The 20,364-nt window shown below is 44.7% G+C and overlaps 1 protein-coding gene across 1 annotated transcript in view; it reads left to right on the top strand.

Annotated features, from left to right (window-relative positions):
* The window catches only part of lrp1bb (low density lipoprotein receptor-related protein 1Bb), a 346,624-nt gene that overhangs the window by 37,511 nt on the left and 288,749 nt on the right, over window positions 1–20,364 (top strand). The window contains exon 3 of the mRNA XM_039006274.1: window positions 11,882–12,019. Coding sequence (XP_038862202.1) covers window positions 11,882–12,019 — 138 coding nt within the window. The remainder of the gene's footprint in view (window positions 1–11,881; window positions 12,020–20,364) is intronic.

The raw sequence follows: 20,364 nt of genomic DNA, 5'->3' as shown, positions 1-20,364 counted from the left end.
GATCCGGGTGTAGGCGGTGGAAGTCTCTCAGTAGAGAAGGATCCAAAATGTCCCCCACCGGAACCCAGCATCTCTCCTCCGGACCGTACCCCTCCCAGTCCACGAGGTACTGTAGGCCCCTCACCCGGCGTCTCGAGTCCAGAATGCCACGTACTGTGTACGCCGGGGACCCCTCGATCTCCAGAGGGGGCGGAGGGACCTCAGGCACCTCACCTTCTTGCAGGGGACCAGCCACCACCGGCCTGAGGAGAGACACATGAAACTAGGGGTTAATACGGTAATACCTAGCAAGTTGTAACCTATAACACACCTCGTTTATTCTCCTCAGGACTTTAAACGGCCCCACACACTGCGGCCCCAGCTTCCGACAGGGCAGGCGGAGAGGCAGGTTTCGGGTCGAGAGCCAGACCCTGTCCCCCGGTGTGAACACGGGGGCCTCACTGCGGTGCTGGTCAGCGCTCCTCTTCTGCCGTTGTCCCGCTAACCTTAGCGATTCCTGGACGGCTTTCCAGGTGTCCTTGGAGCGCTGTACCCATTCCTCTACCGCAGGAGCCTCGGTCTGGCTCTGATGCCATGGGGCCAGGACCGGCTGGTAACCAAACACACACACAAACGGGGACATGTTCGTTGAGGAGTGGCGGAGGGAGTTCTGAGCGAGCTCAGCCCAAGGAACATACCTCGTCCACTCACCAGGCCGGTCCCGGCAATATGACCGCAGAAACCTGCCCACATCCTGGTTTACGCGCTCCACCTGCCCATTACTCTCGGGGTGAAAACCCGAGGTCAAGCTGACCGAGACCCCCAGTCTCTCCATAAACGCCCTCCAAACTCTGGACGTGAATTGGGGGCCCCGATCAGAAACGATGTCCTCAGGCACCCCATAGTGCCGGAAGACATGGGTAAACAAGGCCTCCGCAGTCTGCAAGGCCGTAGGGAGACCGGGCAACAGGATGAGACGGCAGGACTTAGAAAACCGATCCACAACGACCAGGATCGTAGTACTTCCCTGGGACGGGGGAAGATCGGTAAGAAAGTCCACCGATAAGTGTGTCCACGGCCGTTGTGGAACGGGGAGGGGCTGTAACTTCCCTCTAGGCAAGTGCCGAGGAGCCTTGCTCTGAGCGCACACCGAGCAGGAGGAGACATAAAATCTCACGTCCTTAGCCAACGTGGGCCACCAGTATCTCCCTCTAAGACTCCGCACTGTCCTCTCGATGCCAGGATGACCCGAGGAGGGGAGAGTATGAGCCCTACGGATTAGCTTATCCCGGACCCCCCCCCGGCACGTACTGAGCCCCCGCTGGACAGTTAGGGGGGGCCTGCTCTAACCGTGAGGCTCTCTCTATCTCCGCGTCCACCTCCCATACCACCGGTGCCACGAGACATGAAGGTGGAATGATGGGAGTTGGCTCAACGGACCGCTCCTCGGTATCATAGAGGCGGGACAGCGCGTCGGCTTTGGTGTTTTGGGAGCCTGGTCGGTACGAGATGGTGAACTGAAACCGGGTGAAAAACATGGCCCATCTAGCCTGACGCGGATTTAGTCTCCTCGCTGCCCGGATGTACTCGAGATTACGATGGTCAGTCCAGATGAGAAAAGGGTGTTTCGCCCCCTCAAGCCAATGTCTCCACACCTTCAGAGCCTTGACTACAGCTAACAACTCCCGGTCCCCCACGTCATAGTTTCGCTCCGCCGGACCGAGCTTCCTCGAAAAGAAGGCACAAGGGCGGAGCTTGGGTGGTACGCCCGAGCGCTGGGACAGCACGGCCCCGACCCTCGCCTCGGACGCGTCCAGGGGTCCGGATGCGCCAACACGGGCGCATTGGTAAACAGCTCCTTCAGACGACTGAAAGCTCTGTCCGCCTCTGCTGACCAACGCAAGTGCACCGGTCCTCCCTTCAGCAGTGAGGTAATGGGAGCAGCCACCTGACCAAAACCCCGGATAAACCTCCGGTAGTAATTGGCAAACCCTAAAAACCGCTGCACCTCTTTCACCGTGGTCGGAGTCGGCCAATTACGTACGGCTGTAACGCGGTCATCCTCCATCACCACCCCGGAGGTGGAAATACGATAACCCAGGAAGGAAACGGCCTGTTTGAAGAACTCACATTTCTCCGCCTTGCAATACAGGCCATGCTCCAGCAGTCGCCCAAGTACCTTACGCACCAGAGACACATGCGCCGTGCGTGTGGCAGAGTAGATCAAGATGTCATCGATGTACACGACCACTCCCTGCCCGAGCAGGTCTCGGAGAATCTCATCTACGAAGGATTGAAAGACAGCTGGAGCATTTTTCAACCCATATGGCATGACGCGGTACTCATAATGGCCAGATGTAGTACTAAATGCGGTTTTCCACTCATCTCCTCCCCGGATACGCACCAGATTATACGCACTCCTCAGGTCCAATTTTGTGAAGATGCGCGCCCCGTGAAATGATTCCACCGCCGTAGCGATGAGAGGTAGTGGGTAACTAAACCCCACTGTGATGGAATTTAGACCTCGATAATCAATGCACGGGCGTAAACCGCCATCTTTCTTCTTCACAAAAAAGAAGCCCGAGGAGACAGGTGATGCGGAGGGCCGAATGTATCCCTGTCCCAGTGATTCAGTAACATATCTCTCCATAGCTACTGTCTCCTCCTGGGACAAAGGATACACGTGACTCCTAGGAAGTGCAGCGTTCTCCAGGAGGTTTATCGTCCAGTCCCCTCTACGATGGGGTGGTAATTGGGTCGCCTTCTTTTTACTGAATGCGATAGCCAAATCGGCATATTCAGAGGGAATGCGCACGGTGGAAACCTGGTCTGGACTCTCCACCGTAGTCGCACCAACGGCAACTCCTATACACCTGCCTGAACACTCCTCTGACCACCCCTTAAGAGCCCCCTGTCGCCAGGAAATCACCGGGTTGTGCTGAGCTAGCCAGGGAATTCCCAACACCACTGGAAACGCAGGTGAGTCGATAAGGAACAGACTAATCTGCTCCTTATGACTACCCTGCGTTACCATGTCCAGTGGTACCGTGGCCTCTACCGTGGCCTGACCCTAATGGTCGGCTATCTAAGGAGTGCACGGGGAAAGGTAGGTCTAACGACACAAGGGGATTCCCTAGCCTTAACGCGAGCCCCCGATCTATGAAATTCCCAGCTGCGCCTGAATCGACTAGCGCCTTATGCTGTAGAGAGGGAGAAAACCCGGGGAAAGAGGTTAACACATACATATCACCGACAGGAAGCTCTGGGTAAGTCTGGTGCTGACTCACCTGGGGTGATCGAGTAGTGCTCCGCCTGCCCTCCCGACTCCCAGACGATTTCCTCCAGCACCGGTCGGCCGTGTGCCCTCGCCGACCACAACTGGTGCAGGAGGACACTCCTCCTCCGGTCCCCCTCGACGCTGCCCCCCCTAACTCCATAGGGATAGGAGCAGGAGGGCTGGGAGGTGGAAACGACAGGACCTGTTCCGAACGTCCGCGGGCAGCCAGCAGGTTGTCGAGATGGATGGCCATGTCAATGAGTTCATCCAGCGTGAGGGTGATGTCCCGACACGCTAGCTCCCTGCGGACGTCCTCCCTAAGGCTACATCGGAAATGGTCTATTAAGGCCCTGTCGTTCCACCCTCCTCCTGCGGCCAAGGTCCTGATCTCCAGGGCAAAGTCCTGTGTGCTCCTCGTCTCCTGACGCAGGTGGAACAGCCGTTCACCCGCCGCACGACCCTCTGGTGGGTGGTCAAACACAGCTCGGAATCGGCGGGTGAACTCAGGGTAATGATCCCTCGCCGAGTCTGGGCCATTCCACACTGCGTTGGCCCACTCGAGAGCTCGTCCAGTTAGACAGGAGACGAGGGCGCTCACACTCTCCTCTCCGGAGGGAGTAGGACGAACGGTCGCCAGGTAAAGTTCCAGTTGGAGAAGGAAACCCTGACACCCAGCCGCCGTTCCATCATACTCCCGTGGGAGCGCCAGCCGAAGAGCCCCGGAGCCGGATGCGGTAGCAGGAACAGGAGGTGCTGGAGGAGGGGGTGCTGGAGATGAGGTGGGAAGGCCACTCCTCTCCCATCGATCCATCCTCTCCATCATTTGGTCCATAGCTGACCCAATCCTGTGGAGAACACTGGTATGATGGAGGACCCTTTCCTCCATCGATGGGAGAGGAGATGCGGCTGCTCCTGCTGATTCCATTTGTTGGTGTGCGGGATTCTGTCACGCGGGACTAGGTGGGTGAAGGAATCAGACGCAGAGAGAGATCCACTTGGAAAAAATATTCCTTTTACTAATGCACAAAAAATGATAAGCCCAAACATCCAGGGCGCAGAGAACAACTTGATAACCCAAAACACAGGGTACCAAGTAAATAGAAAAAATACTACACCTCTACCTAAAACACACACACGTAACATAAAGACAATCCCGCACAAAATAAGGGCGGGTCTACCTACTAAATATAGGGAAGCTCATTTACGAAAACAGAAACACAGGTGAAACTAATAAGACAAAACAAACAGACAAACGAAAAAGGGATCGGTGGCGGCTAGTAGGACGGTGACGACGACCGCCGAGCACCGCCCGAACAGGCAGGGGAGCCAACTTCGGCGGAAGTCGTGACAGTAACCTTTATTTAACTAGGCAAGTCAGTTAAGAACAAGGACACCCTACTCCTTCCTCCCCATTGGTGAATTAAACCCCGTTCTCCCGCAGGACACTGGATTCTTTAGCTAAATAGACCAGTACTGTACTCCCGACCATCACGTTGGACAGTGACATATTTTCCATTCCATCCTAACGGAAACCCAGAGGGTTTTTCATTTTCCTTGGAATAAAAGCACCATAATATTAATCAAATGAATTAAGCAAGTACCAGTCAAAGGTTTGGACACACCTACTCATCCCAGGGTTTTTCTCAATTTTTGCTATTTTCTACATTGTAGAATAAAAGTGAAGACATCACAACTATGAAATAACACATATGGAATCAGTTAAGAACAAATTCTTATTTACAAGGACATTCTATTCCTTCCTCCCCATCGGAGAATTGAACCCCGATCTCCCGCATGCCTGCAATCTCTATAACAGCCATTATTGAAGGCTACCAAATGCTTCTCAAAGATGCCCTCTGGTGATCAAAGTAGCACTAACTAGCATTAATGGTACCAGTGGTTCACACTTAAATAACGTGCCATAGAATTCTGCAGCACCATGCAAGCTGCACTGCAATTGGCTGCAACTTTCGAAGAAGGAACCACTGTAGCCTATTTGCTGCTACTTAACTCAATCCCGTTTTGAAAGTCTCCTTTCCTAACTGTTTTACATTCCTTGAGACCAACCAGAAATGTTTTGTTGGCCAAATATTCTCAGATTTTGTGGTTCTGCATTACCACATTTTGTGCAGGCAAAAGAGTAGGCTAGGTGTGCTTCAATTGTTGGTTCAGTACACGGACGCACTCTTCCAGTTCTCACAATGGTGCTTGTTTAGTAAAGTTTAGATAAAAGCTGAATCAATGTCTTGGAAGATCGCATAATTATGAATTATTATTCTATACTCAACAAAAATATAAACACACAGTTCAATTTTTATTTTATTTACTGAGTTACAGTTCATACAAGGAAATCAGTCAATTGAAATAAATGCATTAGGCCCTAATCTATGGATTTTACATGACTGGAAATACAGATATGCATCTGTTGGTCACAGATACCTTAAAAAATTTAAAAGCTAGGGCCGTGGATCAGAACACCAGTCAGTCAGTATCCGGTGTGACCACCATTTGTCTCTTGCAGCGCAGCACATCTCCTTCGCATGGAGTTGATCAGGCTGTTGATTGTGGCATGTGGAATGTTGTCCCACCCCTCTTCAATTGACATTTTCAGTTACCAGGAATTGTGTACAGATCCTTGCGACATGGGGCCGTGCATCATGCTGAAACATGAGGTGATGGCGGCAGATGAATGGCACCTGGGCCTCAGGATCTTATCACAGTATCTCTGTGCATTCAAATTGCCATCGATAAAATGCAATTGTGTTTGTTGTCCGTAGCTTATGCCTGCCCATACCATATCCCCACCGCCACCATGGGGCACTCTGTTCACAACATCAACATAAGCAAGCTGCTCATGTAACGGATGTGAAATGGCTAGCTAGTTAGCGGGTACGCGCTACTAGCATTTCAATCAGTTACGTCACTTGCCCGGGTCGGGGCGAGGGGACGTACTAAAGTTATACTGTTACATTGGTGCCGTGACCCGGATCACTGGTTGCTGCGGAAAAGGAGGAGGTTGAAAGGGGGGTGAGTGTAACGGATGTGAAATGGCTAGCTAGTTAGCGGGTACGCGCTACTAGCATTTCAATCAGTTACGTCACTTGCTCTGAAACCTAGAAGTAGTGTTGCACCTTGCTCTGCAAGGGCCGCGGCCTTTGTGGAGCGATGGGTAACGATGCTTCGTGGGCGACCGTTGTTGATGTGTGCAGAGGGTCCCTGGTTCGCGCCCGGGTCGGGGCGAGGGGACGTACTAAAGTTATACTGTTACACTCACCCACACGACGCCATGCACGTGGCCGGTGGTTGTTAGGCCGGTTGGACCTACTGCCAAATATTTTAAAACAACGTTGGAGGTGGCTTATGATAAAGAAATGAACATTCAGTTATCTGGCAACAGCTTTGGTGGATATTCCTTTAGTCATCATGCCAATTGCATGCTCCTTCAAAACTTGAAACATCTGTGGCATTGTGTTGTATGAGAAAACTGCACATTTTAGATTAGCCCGCTATTGTCCCCAGCAAAAGGTGCACTTGTGTAATGATCATGCTGTTTAATCAGCTTCTTGATATGCCACACCTGTCAGGTGGATGGATTATCTTGGCAAAGGAGAAATGCTCACTAACAGGGAGGTAAACAAATGTGTGCACAACATTTGAGAGAAATACGCTTTTTGTGCAAATGGACATTTTTAGGATCTTTTATTTAAGCTCATGAAACATAGGACCAAAACTTTACATGTTGCGTTCATATTTTTTTTCAATACACAAGACATAACAAAATATAATAGCATAATATAACGTTACTGTTATAAAAGACACCACCTAGCCTAGTGGTTCGAGCCAGTAACCAAAAGGTTGCTGGATCGAATCCTGAGCTGACAAGTTAAACATCTGTCGTTCTGAGCAAGGCAGTTAAAGACGTGGATGTCTTTAACTGCCGCGCCAGCTCGGGAGGCGCCAGCTCGGGAAGCGCTGAAGACGTGGATGTCGATTATGGCAGCTCCCCGCACCTCTCTGAGTCAGAGGGGTTGGGTTAAATGTGGAAGACACATTTCAGTTGTGCAGCTGACTAGGTATCCCCCTTTACCTATATGATTTTAGGACGGTAGCTGAATAGTAAAAAAAAAACTCAACAGCGCATCCCTAGGCAGAATGTGCTTTGATTGAAACAAAATACAGGAAGGCTATATAGTTTGTGAACCATCTACTCTAATTTTCTCACAAAACAGTAATTCAAGAAGATCTACTGTAAATGCATATTCCCATGAAACTAATTGAGTTCAAATGATTGGCTGGCGGATGCAGTTTGGACGTTTCACTGGTAATACGCAAAGAATTGTCATTCACAATTGAATAATAATGCCATGGCCTATTTTGAAAGACTACTAAAAATCAAAACAATTCTTGAGACAAAATGTGTGGGGATAGGCAGACATTGCAATTGGAGGATGCATTTTATGCATATTCTATAATGATATTCAATAGTCTACATACTGTATGTCGATACAAACGTTGAGAAATAATGACGTCATTCCTCTCCGGCACCTACAAAATGTGTCCCTACCATGAGCGGTAGGGAGATTTGTTTGTGTGTGTTGGGGAAAAATGTTTTCTTTTTCATGTAGGCTACACTGTCCCACTAATGTCCCGCAAAATCATCCTGTTGTCCAGCATTTTGGTATTTTAAATGTGGTCACCCTACCTGCATTTTGCCAGTTGTGTGGTATAAAAAAAAAATTCTGCTCATGTATTCTATCATGTAAATGACATCGAATTGCATGACATTTTTTTGTGGAAATCCTAAAAACATGTCTGCGCAACTGTATTCCACTATGCCTCCCCCCCTAGCACCCCCAACTCAAAGCATCTTCCCCTATGTTTGGACCTGATTAATTTATTAATCAATTATTGTGAGGCTGGAGATGTGCCACTCTGATCTACAGTAATTGGAGAGACTTAAATATCACGACTTGGTAAACAAAGACATCAGTTACAGGAGCTACAGTTCCCTGCATTTGGCATCTATCTATCCACTGAAGACATGCCATACCTAATTATCTAAACTTTATAGTCCCTGGCTGTTTGATGTGTTGAAATATAAGTTTTGTTAACTTTTCCACGGACCCTACAGCACCATAATGAGCAGAATGTGGTTGGTAGTTTTGCGCTGGGCTAAGTAGAGTGATTGTCATCCTCTCTCGACTGTAGAGAGACCATCTGTGTGTTCCTGTATGGTGGATCAGAATCAATGAATATTCATGCCTTTCTCTCATTGCATTAGATCAGTGCACACGCAGCAAGAGAATTGGGACATGTTGTCAGAGACCTAAACATTCTTTTGTTAACTACCGTAAATAGATTCTGTGGATGCAGTAACAATATAAATCTTCTTTGGGATAGGGGGCAGCATTTTCACTTTTGGATTAATTGGTGCCCATAGTGAACTTCCTCCTACTCTGTCCCAGATGATAATATATGCATATTATTATTACTATTGGATAGAAAATACTCTGAAGTTTCTTAAACTGTTTGAATTATGTCTGTGAGTATAACAGAACTCATATGGCAGGCAAACTTCCAAACAGGAAGTGAGAATTCTGAGAAGGGTCGATGTGAAAGTCATCGCCTATTCAATTCCCTGTAATATATGGATCTGTTTGCACTTCCTACGCCTTCCACTAGATGTCAACAGTCTGGAATGAAGCCTCTAGTGTGATGTGGGGCCGGATGGGAGCTATTTAAGTCAGTGGTCTGGCAGAATGCTAGTTCCTGGTCATGCGCGCTAGTCATGAAATGGCAATGTGTGCCATTACTTATACAGACATGAAGAAATGCTCCGGTTGGAACGTTATTGGATATATATGATAACAACATCCTGAAGATTGATTCTCTATTAAGTTTGACCAGTTTAGTCAACTTGTAATATAACCTTTTGAAGTTTTCGTCCGACGTTTGCCTGCAACTGCGCCAGCGTTTGGACACGTGTACTACACATGCTAGCTAAAGTTGCTAATTGGACATAAGTAATGGACATTATCGAACAAAAAAAATGATTTATTGTGGAAATAGGATTCCTGGCATTGCATTCTGATGAAGATAATCAAAGGTAAGGGAATATTTATGATGTAATTTCGTATTTCTGTTGACTCCAACATGGCGGAGAAATTTTGTTAAATCTGAGCGCCGTCTCAGATTATTGCATGGTGTGCTTTTTACTAAAGTTTAAAAAAAATCTGACACAGCTGTTGCATTAAGAACAAGTGTATCTTTAATTATGTGTAAAACATGTATCTTTCATCAAAGTTTATGATGAGTATTTCTGTTATTTGACGTGGCTCTCTGTAATTACTCCGGATATTTTGGAGGCATTTCTGAACATGGCGCCAATGTAAACCGAGATTTGTGGATATAAATATGCACATTATCGAACAAAACATAAATGTATTGTGTAACATGATGTCCTATGAGTGTCATCTGATGAAGATTATCAAAGGTTAGTGATTAAATTTATCTCTATTTCTGTTTTTGTGTGACTATCTTTGGCGGGTAAAAATGGCTGTGTTTTTTGGATTTGGTGGTGAGCTAACATAAATATATGTTGTGTTTTCGCTGTAAAACATTTAAAAAATCAGACACGATGGGTAGATTAACAAGATGTTTATCTTTCATGTGCTGTATTGGACTTGTTAATGTGTGAAAGTTACATATTTCTAAAATATTTTTGAATTTCGCGCGCTGCCTTTTCAGCAGAATGTTGGGGGGGGGGGGGGGGTTCCGCTAGCGGAACGTGTGTCCTAGAAAGGATAATGTGTTTGTAAATTATTTGGATGCATTAAGAAAATGGCTCTGTGGATGAGCAGCGAGCGTCAATTTTCCCTGTATTGTATTTACTTTGAAAAACATTTTTCAAGTGAATATACTAGAAGTGGTCACACCTTTTTCTCTTCAAATGTTGTTTTCTCATGTTGGTTGAAGCGTTAGGTGACTCCTCTCCTAGTATAATAATACTAAGGCAAAGAGTGCAACCTATTGTGTGCAATGTTGGCTTCATTCCGAAACTAATAGGATTTAACACTCAGGTCTCAGAGGAACAATGTGAAAAGAGCCCAGTTGATTTGGCTGCCATTTTGCTCATGTATGAAAGGGTCACTTATATTTGACTTTCCCTAAATCTTGCATATCCGTAGGGCTGGGGTGAGGTGTCTAAGAAATAAGAGACTTAAAAAGATCTCATATGCATCACATGTAATAATGCAGGCCTGAGAGTAGAGACCGTGGCATGGTTACAGGGAATCGTTATGGTTTCACTTCTATTGCGCCAACAAATCTATTCTTTAAATCTCTTGAGAAATGACAGACCATTTTGTAATGGCCACCTTAATTGTGGCATCATCCTGCCTTATGAAGTATAAATGAAGGCTGTGAAGAAGTAATGGCTCAGCGAGGATGGTTCAAGTGCTCTTGGTTGGATATGAGTTCGTATAGAGCTACATGGAGGAACTCTGGGGATCGGTAAGAGATCCTGTCTCGTGTAACAATAAATCTCCTTGTTAAGTGGCTAGTGTTGCCGTTATTGTAATTGATACCAATGCAGTTAAGGTGAAATGTGACACATTTACAATGCTGGCTTCTTGGGTCAGATGTATTTTATGTACTCTGGTGGGCTGCTGCCACGCAGATGAGGGTCACCTATATGCCTCATGAATCCTTAAACAGCTGTTTCCTTTCTGCTCTGTGTGTATGTGTACACTCTGTTATACGTTTCCGTATGTGGTTCAGGAGCGTGGCTTTCCCATTGTAGTTCACTGAACATCTGTTGTGTATAAAGAACAATGCCGTCAAGTGTAAACAGAATTTGCATATGCCTCCTATATATTTTACTCTGATGTGCTTCTGTGAACGGTAATCATGTTTTCTGTAGAGGAACAGTGCTGTGGGAAAAGATTATAGAGTATGAAAATAAAATGTCTCCAAACAATGATCATAAAAATAAATGCTTTTATGAGTAATTAGGTATAGTGATTAGTGTTGTGTAATTTATTGTTGATTGCTATTAGCTCAAGGTTTCAACTGGGAATTCTGAGGGTTTATTATCAAATGCACAATATGGCAATTCAGTTAATCACCTTTCGATGTTCCTCAGAATCTAACACCTAGAATTAGGTAATGAACATTAGAGCTGGGAATTGCCAGGGACATCACGATACAAGACGTACCACGATTGTCACGATTGTATATGTATTGCGATTTATACTGCAATTTTATTGTGATTTGATGTTACAAACATATTGCTCACTATGTCTGCTGCAGAGAGACGAGAGAGAGCATGAGAAAACGAGTTTTGATCAGTCATGGAAATAAGTGCTGAAAACATGTTTGCTCACTTTTTATAGCTAGGATAACAAGCTATAGGATGAAAAATACCAGAGTTTTGGTGCAGGTGGCGCCGACTAGCTCTAGCTAATGCTATCTACAGTGAAAAAAAAGAGTAAAATATCCCAAAATTTGATTGCGATATGTAACTGTAAAGTATAGGATTTTTCCCCCATTATTAATGAACATAGACTATTATGACATATCATACCATACAGGGCTTGCTAACAGTGACTGTCTTCTCTGTTGCAGGTACGGGGGACGTGGTGTTGAGATGTCCCCTGAATCACATACAGTGCATAGGGACGAGGAAGTGCATTCACTTCAACAAGCTCTGCAACGGAGCCATAGACTGTGAGGATGGCTTCGATGAAGGAGTTCACTGTAGAGGTAAGAGCTGGTTGTATCTCATTCACGTCCATGAACACTGAATGGACCACATCAACAACACTGGTATTAGTGTAGCATGTGGTATAGTTATTTTTAGACAGCAGTATGTCTTTCAGCAATAATAAACTCTTATCATATTACTATAATAGTGCATTAGACCAGTTTCCCTTTCTGGCGTGGTATGGTTAAATTTTGGTAGTGCAGCTGGTCTTTTATAATTTGCCCTCTCTAGTCAAACACTGTGAGCGTGCCAAGGTTACTTCCTATCACCCAGGTAGGTTGTCAGTAACAGAGCCGGTGATTGGCTGGCCCAGCAGGTCACTAGCACCAAGTGTTGTGTTGTACACAGGTTGTTGTTGCTCACAACATTCTAAAGCCGCAACACCAAGCTGCTATAGACACCTGGCTATCTGGGATACTGACAAAGCCCACCCACCGGGCAGTGCTGATTAAGTACTCCTTAGCTGCAGTCAGCTTGGCCGGTTCGGACAATACTGTGACCTTTTTTGACCTGGAAGACATACAAGTCACACTGTGTGTCGATTCAAGGTAATGATCTTGGCTTTTGATTCGAGGAAATGCTGAAAACAGTCAAAACGCATCCCATTCACTGGGATGCCATTGGACATTTCATTGGCTGTTCTGTTCAATACAATGTTCTGCTCGGTCTGATGCATTGGCTTGGTGTGTTGGCGGAGAGTAAGACAAAGGAAAGGAATTGCATTAATATTGATCTCAAAGTGGTTGACATTGTAATAGAGCAACTGCGTAAGTGTATTTGTTTTCTAAAACCCTCTTAAAATGTATGATTTTGAATGACTATTACCTCCCAAAGTGATTTCATACAGTATTTGTTGAGTGTGCAGTTTAACTGCTGTACTGTATATAGCCTATAGACAGCTACAGGGCTGTCATTGGCCTGTGAGATCTAAACTCCATGCAGGCCTTAATGCAATAGTGCATTCTAGCCACGTCCTGTCAACCAGCATTTACCTAATCCATTAACTAAGAAGTTGTTTGAAGCCCTGTTAAGATTTTTTACGAACAAAAAAAATCTATCAATAATTGAAACAGTTGTACTGGCTCTTGTTTTAACTGTCATACTCCTCCTCAAGTTACTCATATCTGGCACCCTGCATGGATTGACTGTGGAAGTATATCTGATTTGTGGCCTTTTTAGTGATTCCATGGGATGGAATATTACAAACGCATCTCATTTGGCTGAAGTGGGAGTGGCAGTGACCTGTTGGGCTCAGCTCAGGTTGGGATACATATGTTCTACTTCACCATTATGCACATAGAGAGCACTGAGAGCAGAGCAGGCTCGATGGGAGGTAGAACAAACGGAGGAGGAATTGAGGTCACTAAGAGAAGTTAGAGAGAGAACCAGCTGGGTCTATGACAAAACTTTTCCTGCTACCACCTCCTCCCTTTCTTCTCTTATGAATATACATGGTTAAATCCCAGGAGGGCATAATACCAAGGTACCCATATGGAAAAGCACTAAACCCTTCTCTCTCACCTTCAGAAAACGTGTTTATTTTTAATCACATACTCCACTTGGGGCAGTGCACACTGGAACTCCTTCTCACAGGACTGCATGCCATGATGAACTTTTTCCACTGAGCCACCTGGCTCTGTTTGCTTAGTACAGTCTGTAAAGTAGCTTGAGGTAACTAACCTTCCTGAAGTCTACAGGTGCAGTGGTGGGAACATAGAGCAAACTGGCAACTGTACTCATATACTGCACATACAGTATACACATACTGTAACCACAATATCACAACAGCATACTTCACACACTTACAGTGGTTGCTCAACTAAAAGTTTTGAGATTATGCTGCGGGATTTAGAGATAATTTGTGGGCTATTACGGGCTTTTAGCAGGACAAAAGACTCTTGTCAACACCTCTCTCTGTATTTTAATACTTTGTGCAAGGCACTTGATCACCATTAAAAATTTGTGAATGGGGCCTCCCGAGTGGAGCAGCGGTCTAAGACACTGCATCACAGTGCAAGCTAAATTGCTACAGATGCTGGTTTGATACCAGTGCCGGCCGTGACTGGGAGACCCATGAGGTGTCCCTCTAAAAACAGAAATAAATCATTCTAAATAACAAATTGGCTTTATTTACAAATTAGTAAGAATGTCTCACCCCATGTTCAAGAATGGCCTTTTTCTCACTCACTTTAGGTAATTAGAAGAAAAAAATTGTCTCCAAAATATTATTATTTTTTAAACAAGCCATAGAAAGATGGTTGCAATTTCAGTTTAATCCACCAGAAAAGACAACAAAGAATACCACAAATATTGTAAATAAACTCAAATATACTAATTGATAATAAAAAAAACATTATTGTCTGTACTAGATTTTCCGTTACTCCTGAAAGCCCTAATCTTCTCACGTAAATGAATAGAGATCCTGGTCATGGTGCTACAGTATGTTGTTACAGCATAATCACATTGAGGACAATCGGCCATCTGCCTTATACTTATGGCCTATTGTAAGCTGAAAGTCACACCTTTCCAGTACTCCTCATCCCATCCCAAACCCCAGCCTTAACACAGTTACCATTCAAAAACAAGCTGTTTACCTAAAAACAAATTACATTACGAGCAAAGAGAACAGAGGAAATGGACATATCAAGCTACCTTCTTTCTATGTTCCTACCCATTCCAGGGTGTCATGACGTGGCCCTTTCTGGGTGTAGATTGTGCCCCCCCCCCCCTCTCTCTCCTAACCCAGGTTTTATTACCTCAGGTCATAAATACCAGGTAGAAACTGCCATGCAGTATTGAGGGAGAGAGTCTCCCAGAACAAAGAGTTTCTCTCGCCAAAACTCCTAATCCACAAAATGGGAGAACTAAACAATATTTATATTTTTGAGAATGTGGGAATGGTCCGTAGGTAATTAAAGAACAATCCTGTCAAAGTTGTTTTATTCTGTGACATCAGGGAAGGACAGGAGAACTACATAACTGTACCTCTGTGTGTGTATACTTCACAGTGATCAGATTTACATCTAATTGTTGTATAAAATGTATGTGTAAAGATTAAACTATTTGTGAAATGATGTAATGTGATATTGGCCTTCTAAACGAGATACTTGTTAAGATGTAAAGTTTTAACTAGTCAGTGGCCACCAAGATTGAACTCTTTGGCCTGAATGCCAAGTGTCACATCTGGAGGAAACCTTGCACCATCCTTACGGTGAAGCACGGTGGCGGCAGCATCATGTTGTGGGGATGTTTTTCAGCATCAGGGACAGGGAGACTAGTCAGGATCGAATGAAAGATTAATGGAGCAAAGTACAGAGAGATCCTTGATGAAAACCTGCTCCAGAGCACTCAGGACCTCAGGTTGGAGCGAAGGTTCACCTTGCAATAGGACAACGACCCTAAGCACACAGCTAAGACAATGCAGGAGTGGTTTCAGGACAAGTCTCTGAATGTCCTTGAGCGGCCCAGCCAGAGCCCGGACTTGAACCCATTCGAACATCTCCGGAGAGACCTTAAAATAGCTGTGCAGCGATGCTCCCCATCCAAGCTGACAGAGCTTGAGAGGATTTGCAGAGAAAAATGGGAGAAACTTCCCAAAGGATGTGTGCCAAGCTTGTAGTGCCATACCCAAGAAGACTCAAGGCTGTAATCGCTGCCAAATCTACTTCCAGAAAGTACTGTCAAAACACCTGTTTTTGCTTTGTCATTATGGTGTATTGTGTGTAGTTTGATATGGGAAAAAAACAATTTAATACCTTTTAGAATAAGGCTGTAACGTAACAACATGTGGAAAAAATCTAGGCGTCTGAATACTTTCCGAATGCACTGTAGTCCACACAGTGACCATACGTACATATCCTAACCAGAAACCATGGATTACAGTCAACATCTGCACCGAGCTAAAGGCTAGAGTTGCCGCTTTCAATGAGTGGGACATAAATCCATACACTTATAAGAAATCCTGCTAGCCCTCTGACAAACCATCAAACATGCAAAGTGTCAATACAGGACTAAGATCAAATCCTACTTCACCAGCTCTGATGCTCGTCGTTTGTGGCAGGGATTGCAAACTATCACGGATTACAAAGGGAAACCCAGCCATGAGCTGCCCAGTGAGGCGAGCCTACCAGACAAACTAAATGCCTTCTATGCTCGCTTTGAGGCAAGCAACGCTGAACCATGCATGAGAGCACCAGCTGTTCTGTACGACTGTGTGATCACGCTCTCCGTAGCCGATGTGAGTAAGACCTATAACCTCTCTGGTACAAGTGGGACGGTAGAGTCCCACCTCACCAACAGCCAGTGAAATTGCAGGGCGCCAAATTCAAAACAACAGAAATCCCATAATTAAAATTCCACAAACGTACAAGTATTATCCACCATTTTAAAGATAAACTTATTGTAAATCCAACCACAGTGTCCGATTTCAAAAAGGCTTTACTGCTAAAGCACACCATGCGATTATGTTTGGTCAGCACCTAGTCACGGAACCATACAGCCATTTTTCCAGCCAAAGAGAGGAGTCACAAAAAGCAGAAATAGAGATAAAATGAATCACTAACCTTTGATGATCTTCATCAGATGGCACTCATAGGACTTCATGTTACACAATACATGTATGTTTTGTTCGATAAAGTTCATATTTATATCCAAAAATCTCAGTTTACATTGGCGCGTTATGGTCAGAAATGCATTGTCTCAAACAAACATCCGGTGAAAGTGCAGAGAGCCACATTAAATTACAGAAATACTCATCATAAACATTGATAAACGATACAAGTGTTATTCATGGAAATAAAGATACACTTCTCCTTAATGCAAACGGTGTCAGATTTCAAAAACGCTTTACAGCGAAAGCACACTTTGCGATTATGTTAGGTCTGCACCTAGCCACAGAAACCCATACAGCCATTTTCCAGCCAAGGAAAGTGTCACAAAAGTCAGAAATAGCATTAAAATTAATCACTTACCTTTGATGATCTTCATCTGGTGGCACTCCCAGGTCTCCATGTTAGACAAAAAATGTTTGTTTTGTTCGATAATGTCCCTCTTTATGACCAAATACCTCCTTTTTGTTTGCGCGTTTTGTCCAGAAATCCAGTAATACAAGGCGCATGCACTAATTCCAGACAAAGTCAAAAAAGTACAATAAAGTTAGTAGAAACATGCCAAACGATGTTTAAAATCAATCCTCCGGTTGTTTTTGTCATAAATAATCAATGATATTTCAACTGGACAAAAGCTTTGTCAATAGGAAAGGAGAAACAAGAAAGGCGCGCTCCCGATCAGGCGCATGGCTGATGAATGGAAATTTCCACTGGCCACTGATTGAAAGTGCTGTATCTCCCTCATTTTTCAGAGTAAAAGCCTGAAACAATGCCTAAAGACTGGCCACATGTAGAGGAAGACACGGAGCTCGTGAACTGGGTCCTAAGTCTTTGTATGGTGGATAGGCTTACAATGGAAAAACAGCCTTTCAAAATAATAGTACTTCCTGGTTGGATTTTCCTCGGGTTTTCGCCTGCCTTAACAGTTATGTTATACTCACAGACATTATTTTTTAACAGTTTTGGAAACTTTAGAGTGCTTTCTATCCAAATCTACCTTTATATGCATATCCTATCTTCTGGGCCTGAGTAGCAGGCAGTTTAATTTGGGCACTCTTTTCATCCAAAATTCCGAATGCTGCCCCCTACCCTAGTGAAGTTGAACAGGTTAAAATGCACATGGCCGCAGGACCATATTGATTACCAAGATGCGTACTCAGAACATGCGTTGACCATCAAGCAAGTGTCTTCTATGACATTTTCAACCTCCCTGACCCAGTCTGTAATACCCACATGTTTCAAGCAGACCACCATAGCCTCCGTATCCAGGAACACAAAGCTAACCTGTCCAAATAACTTTCGCCGCTTAGCACTCACATCTATAGCCATGAAATGCTTTGAAAGGCTGGTCATGGCTCACATAAACACCATCATTCCAGATGCCCTGTACCCACTCCAATTCGCATACCACACCAACAGATCCACAGATGAGGCAATGTCTATTGCACTCCACACTGCCCTTTCCCACCTGGACGAAAGAAAAACCTACGTGAGAGTGCCGTTCATTGACTACAACAATTACTAAGTTAAAGACCCTGGGATTTAACACCTCCCCTGCAAATGGATACAGGACTTTCTGATGGGCCGCCCCCAGGTGGTGAGGATAAGCAACAACACATCCGCCATGCTGACCCTCAACATGGGGGCCCCTCAGGGGTATGTGCTTAGCCCCCTCCTGTACTCCCTGTTCACCCATGACTGTGTGGCCACACACGACTCCAACACGATCATAAAGTTAATGACACAAAGGTACTAGGTCAGTTCCTCAACAACGATGAGAGAGCCTACAGGGAGGAGGTCAGACCTGGCAACCTCTCCCTCAATGTCACTAAATGTATTTATAAAGCCCTTTTTACATCAACAGATTGACGTCACAAACTGCTTATACAGAAACCCAGCCTAAAACCCCAAACAGCAAGCAATGCAGATGTAGAAGCTTGGTATGGCAACTGCAAGACGCTACAGAGCGTAGTGCGTACGACCCAGTACATCACTGGGGCTGTGATCCCTGTCATCCAGGACTTTTGATGTCAGAGGAAGGCCCTAAACATCAAAGACTCGAGCCACCCAAGTCACAGTTTGCTCTCTCTGCTACCGCACTGCAAGCGGTACCGTAGAACCAAGTCTGGGACCAAATGGCTCCTGAACAGCTTCTACCCCAAAGCCATAAGACTGCTGAACAGTTAATTAAATGGCCACGCAGACTTGGTGCTACAGACTGTTCAACCTCTACCTACATGTACCGGTACTCCTTGTATATAGCCTCAATATAGTTATTTTATTGTGTTACTATTTTATTTTTATTTAATTGTTAATTTTCTTACAGAATTGTTTGGAAAGGGCTCGTAAGTAAGCGTTTCACGGGAAAGTCTACTCTTGTTTGTTCGGCGCGTGTGATATATACAATTTTATTTCACAGCCTTCCAGCTGATGGGATTTTAGGCTAGGTTTCTGTATAAGCAATTTGTGACATCTGCTGATGTACAAAGAGCGTTATAATTACATTTGATTTGATTTCATGGCGAAACTCAAGTCGCACTGCATTATTTCTGCCTCATGCACCAATTAATGTTGTTACTCCTATGACCAGAGAAAGTGAAATATTCCTCGATTTTAAACAAGTCACAAGCCGCTAACAATAACAACGCAAACCTATCGGAACACTTTGCTATACTCGTTCATTGCAGCGGCAGTGCTGTTTGTAGCATGAGTGGAAGTAGAGAGAATGTGCATTTTATGGATTATACAAGTGTTGAACAAAGTGTTTACAGTGCTGAATAACTAATTAAACATGAACTTACTCATAAAAACAGCAGCTCTTTGCTGTATTCATTGAGTCTCTCTCTAGTCAAGGTTTTAAAAGTTTTGAAATCGAACTGTATCTACTTTGCTGTGCGTTCGATGCTTCTTTATACAGTCTATGGCTCGAGGAAACTGTGCAGACATTATTGGCTCTGAAGAAATTTAAATAATTGTGATGTTAAGGTACAGTAAGCTTGTAGTACTGTACAAAGCAAATGAGGGAGGCATACCATACAGACTGATGAGAGCTCTAATAATTACCACTGAACCTGAACAGATTTCATGGGACGTCCAATGTTCTCCTGCACCAGTCACATTTATGGAAACATCCTGACTGGTCTCTTGTTACAGAAATACAACTGCAATAATAAGACTCCAGATGCCTTAAAACATTACAGTGATGAGGTGTAGCTGCCTGCTTCCTTAAACACTGCACTGTTTTGACAGGCGCATCTCCGTTTGATCCACAGAATATGGACCTCTCTCTGGAGTGTGGGGGTAAACTGTGCTTTTATCCTAAAAGAAACACTACGCTGCTGATTTCTCATGTCAAACTGCCACCTGTCAAAATCTGTCTGTCTGTCTGCACTGCTCAGCCTTGTTAGATAAATGTTGAAATGTTCAGTCGCTTTCTAATACATTTCATAACATTCCCCTATCCTGAACTTTTAGTCTTTAGTCTTATAGGGTTTGGGCAGTATCCAGATGTTCATATCGTCATACCGTTCTTCTCTCATCCCAGGATATACAGTATTACCGTCTTAGTACACAAAGGGGCGCCAAAGAAACACAAACAAGCCCATTGGGCGTCTAGTACCAGAATGCTAACAAAGTTAGGACAAGTAATAGCGAATTTCCATTGGCTGCTAGCTAAATATGCTAATGAAAATAAACAATTTGCATAGACAGGCAATCCAGCTCAAAAAGTTATACAT

The sequence above is a fragment of the Salvelinus namaycush genome, chromosome 13 (assembly GCF_016432855.1).
Source record: "Salvelinus namaycush isolate Seneca chromosome 13, SaNama_1.0, whole genome shotgun sequence".
Classification (NCBI taxonomy): domain Eukaryota; kingdom Metazoa; phylum Chordata; class Actinopteri; order Salmoniformes; family Salmonidae; genus Salvelinus; species Salvelinus namaycush.
This window is presented reverse-complemented; position numbering and strand designations above follow the sequence as displayed.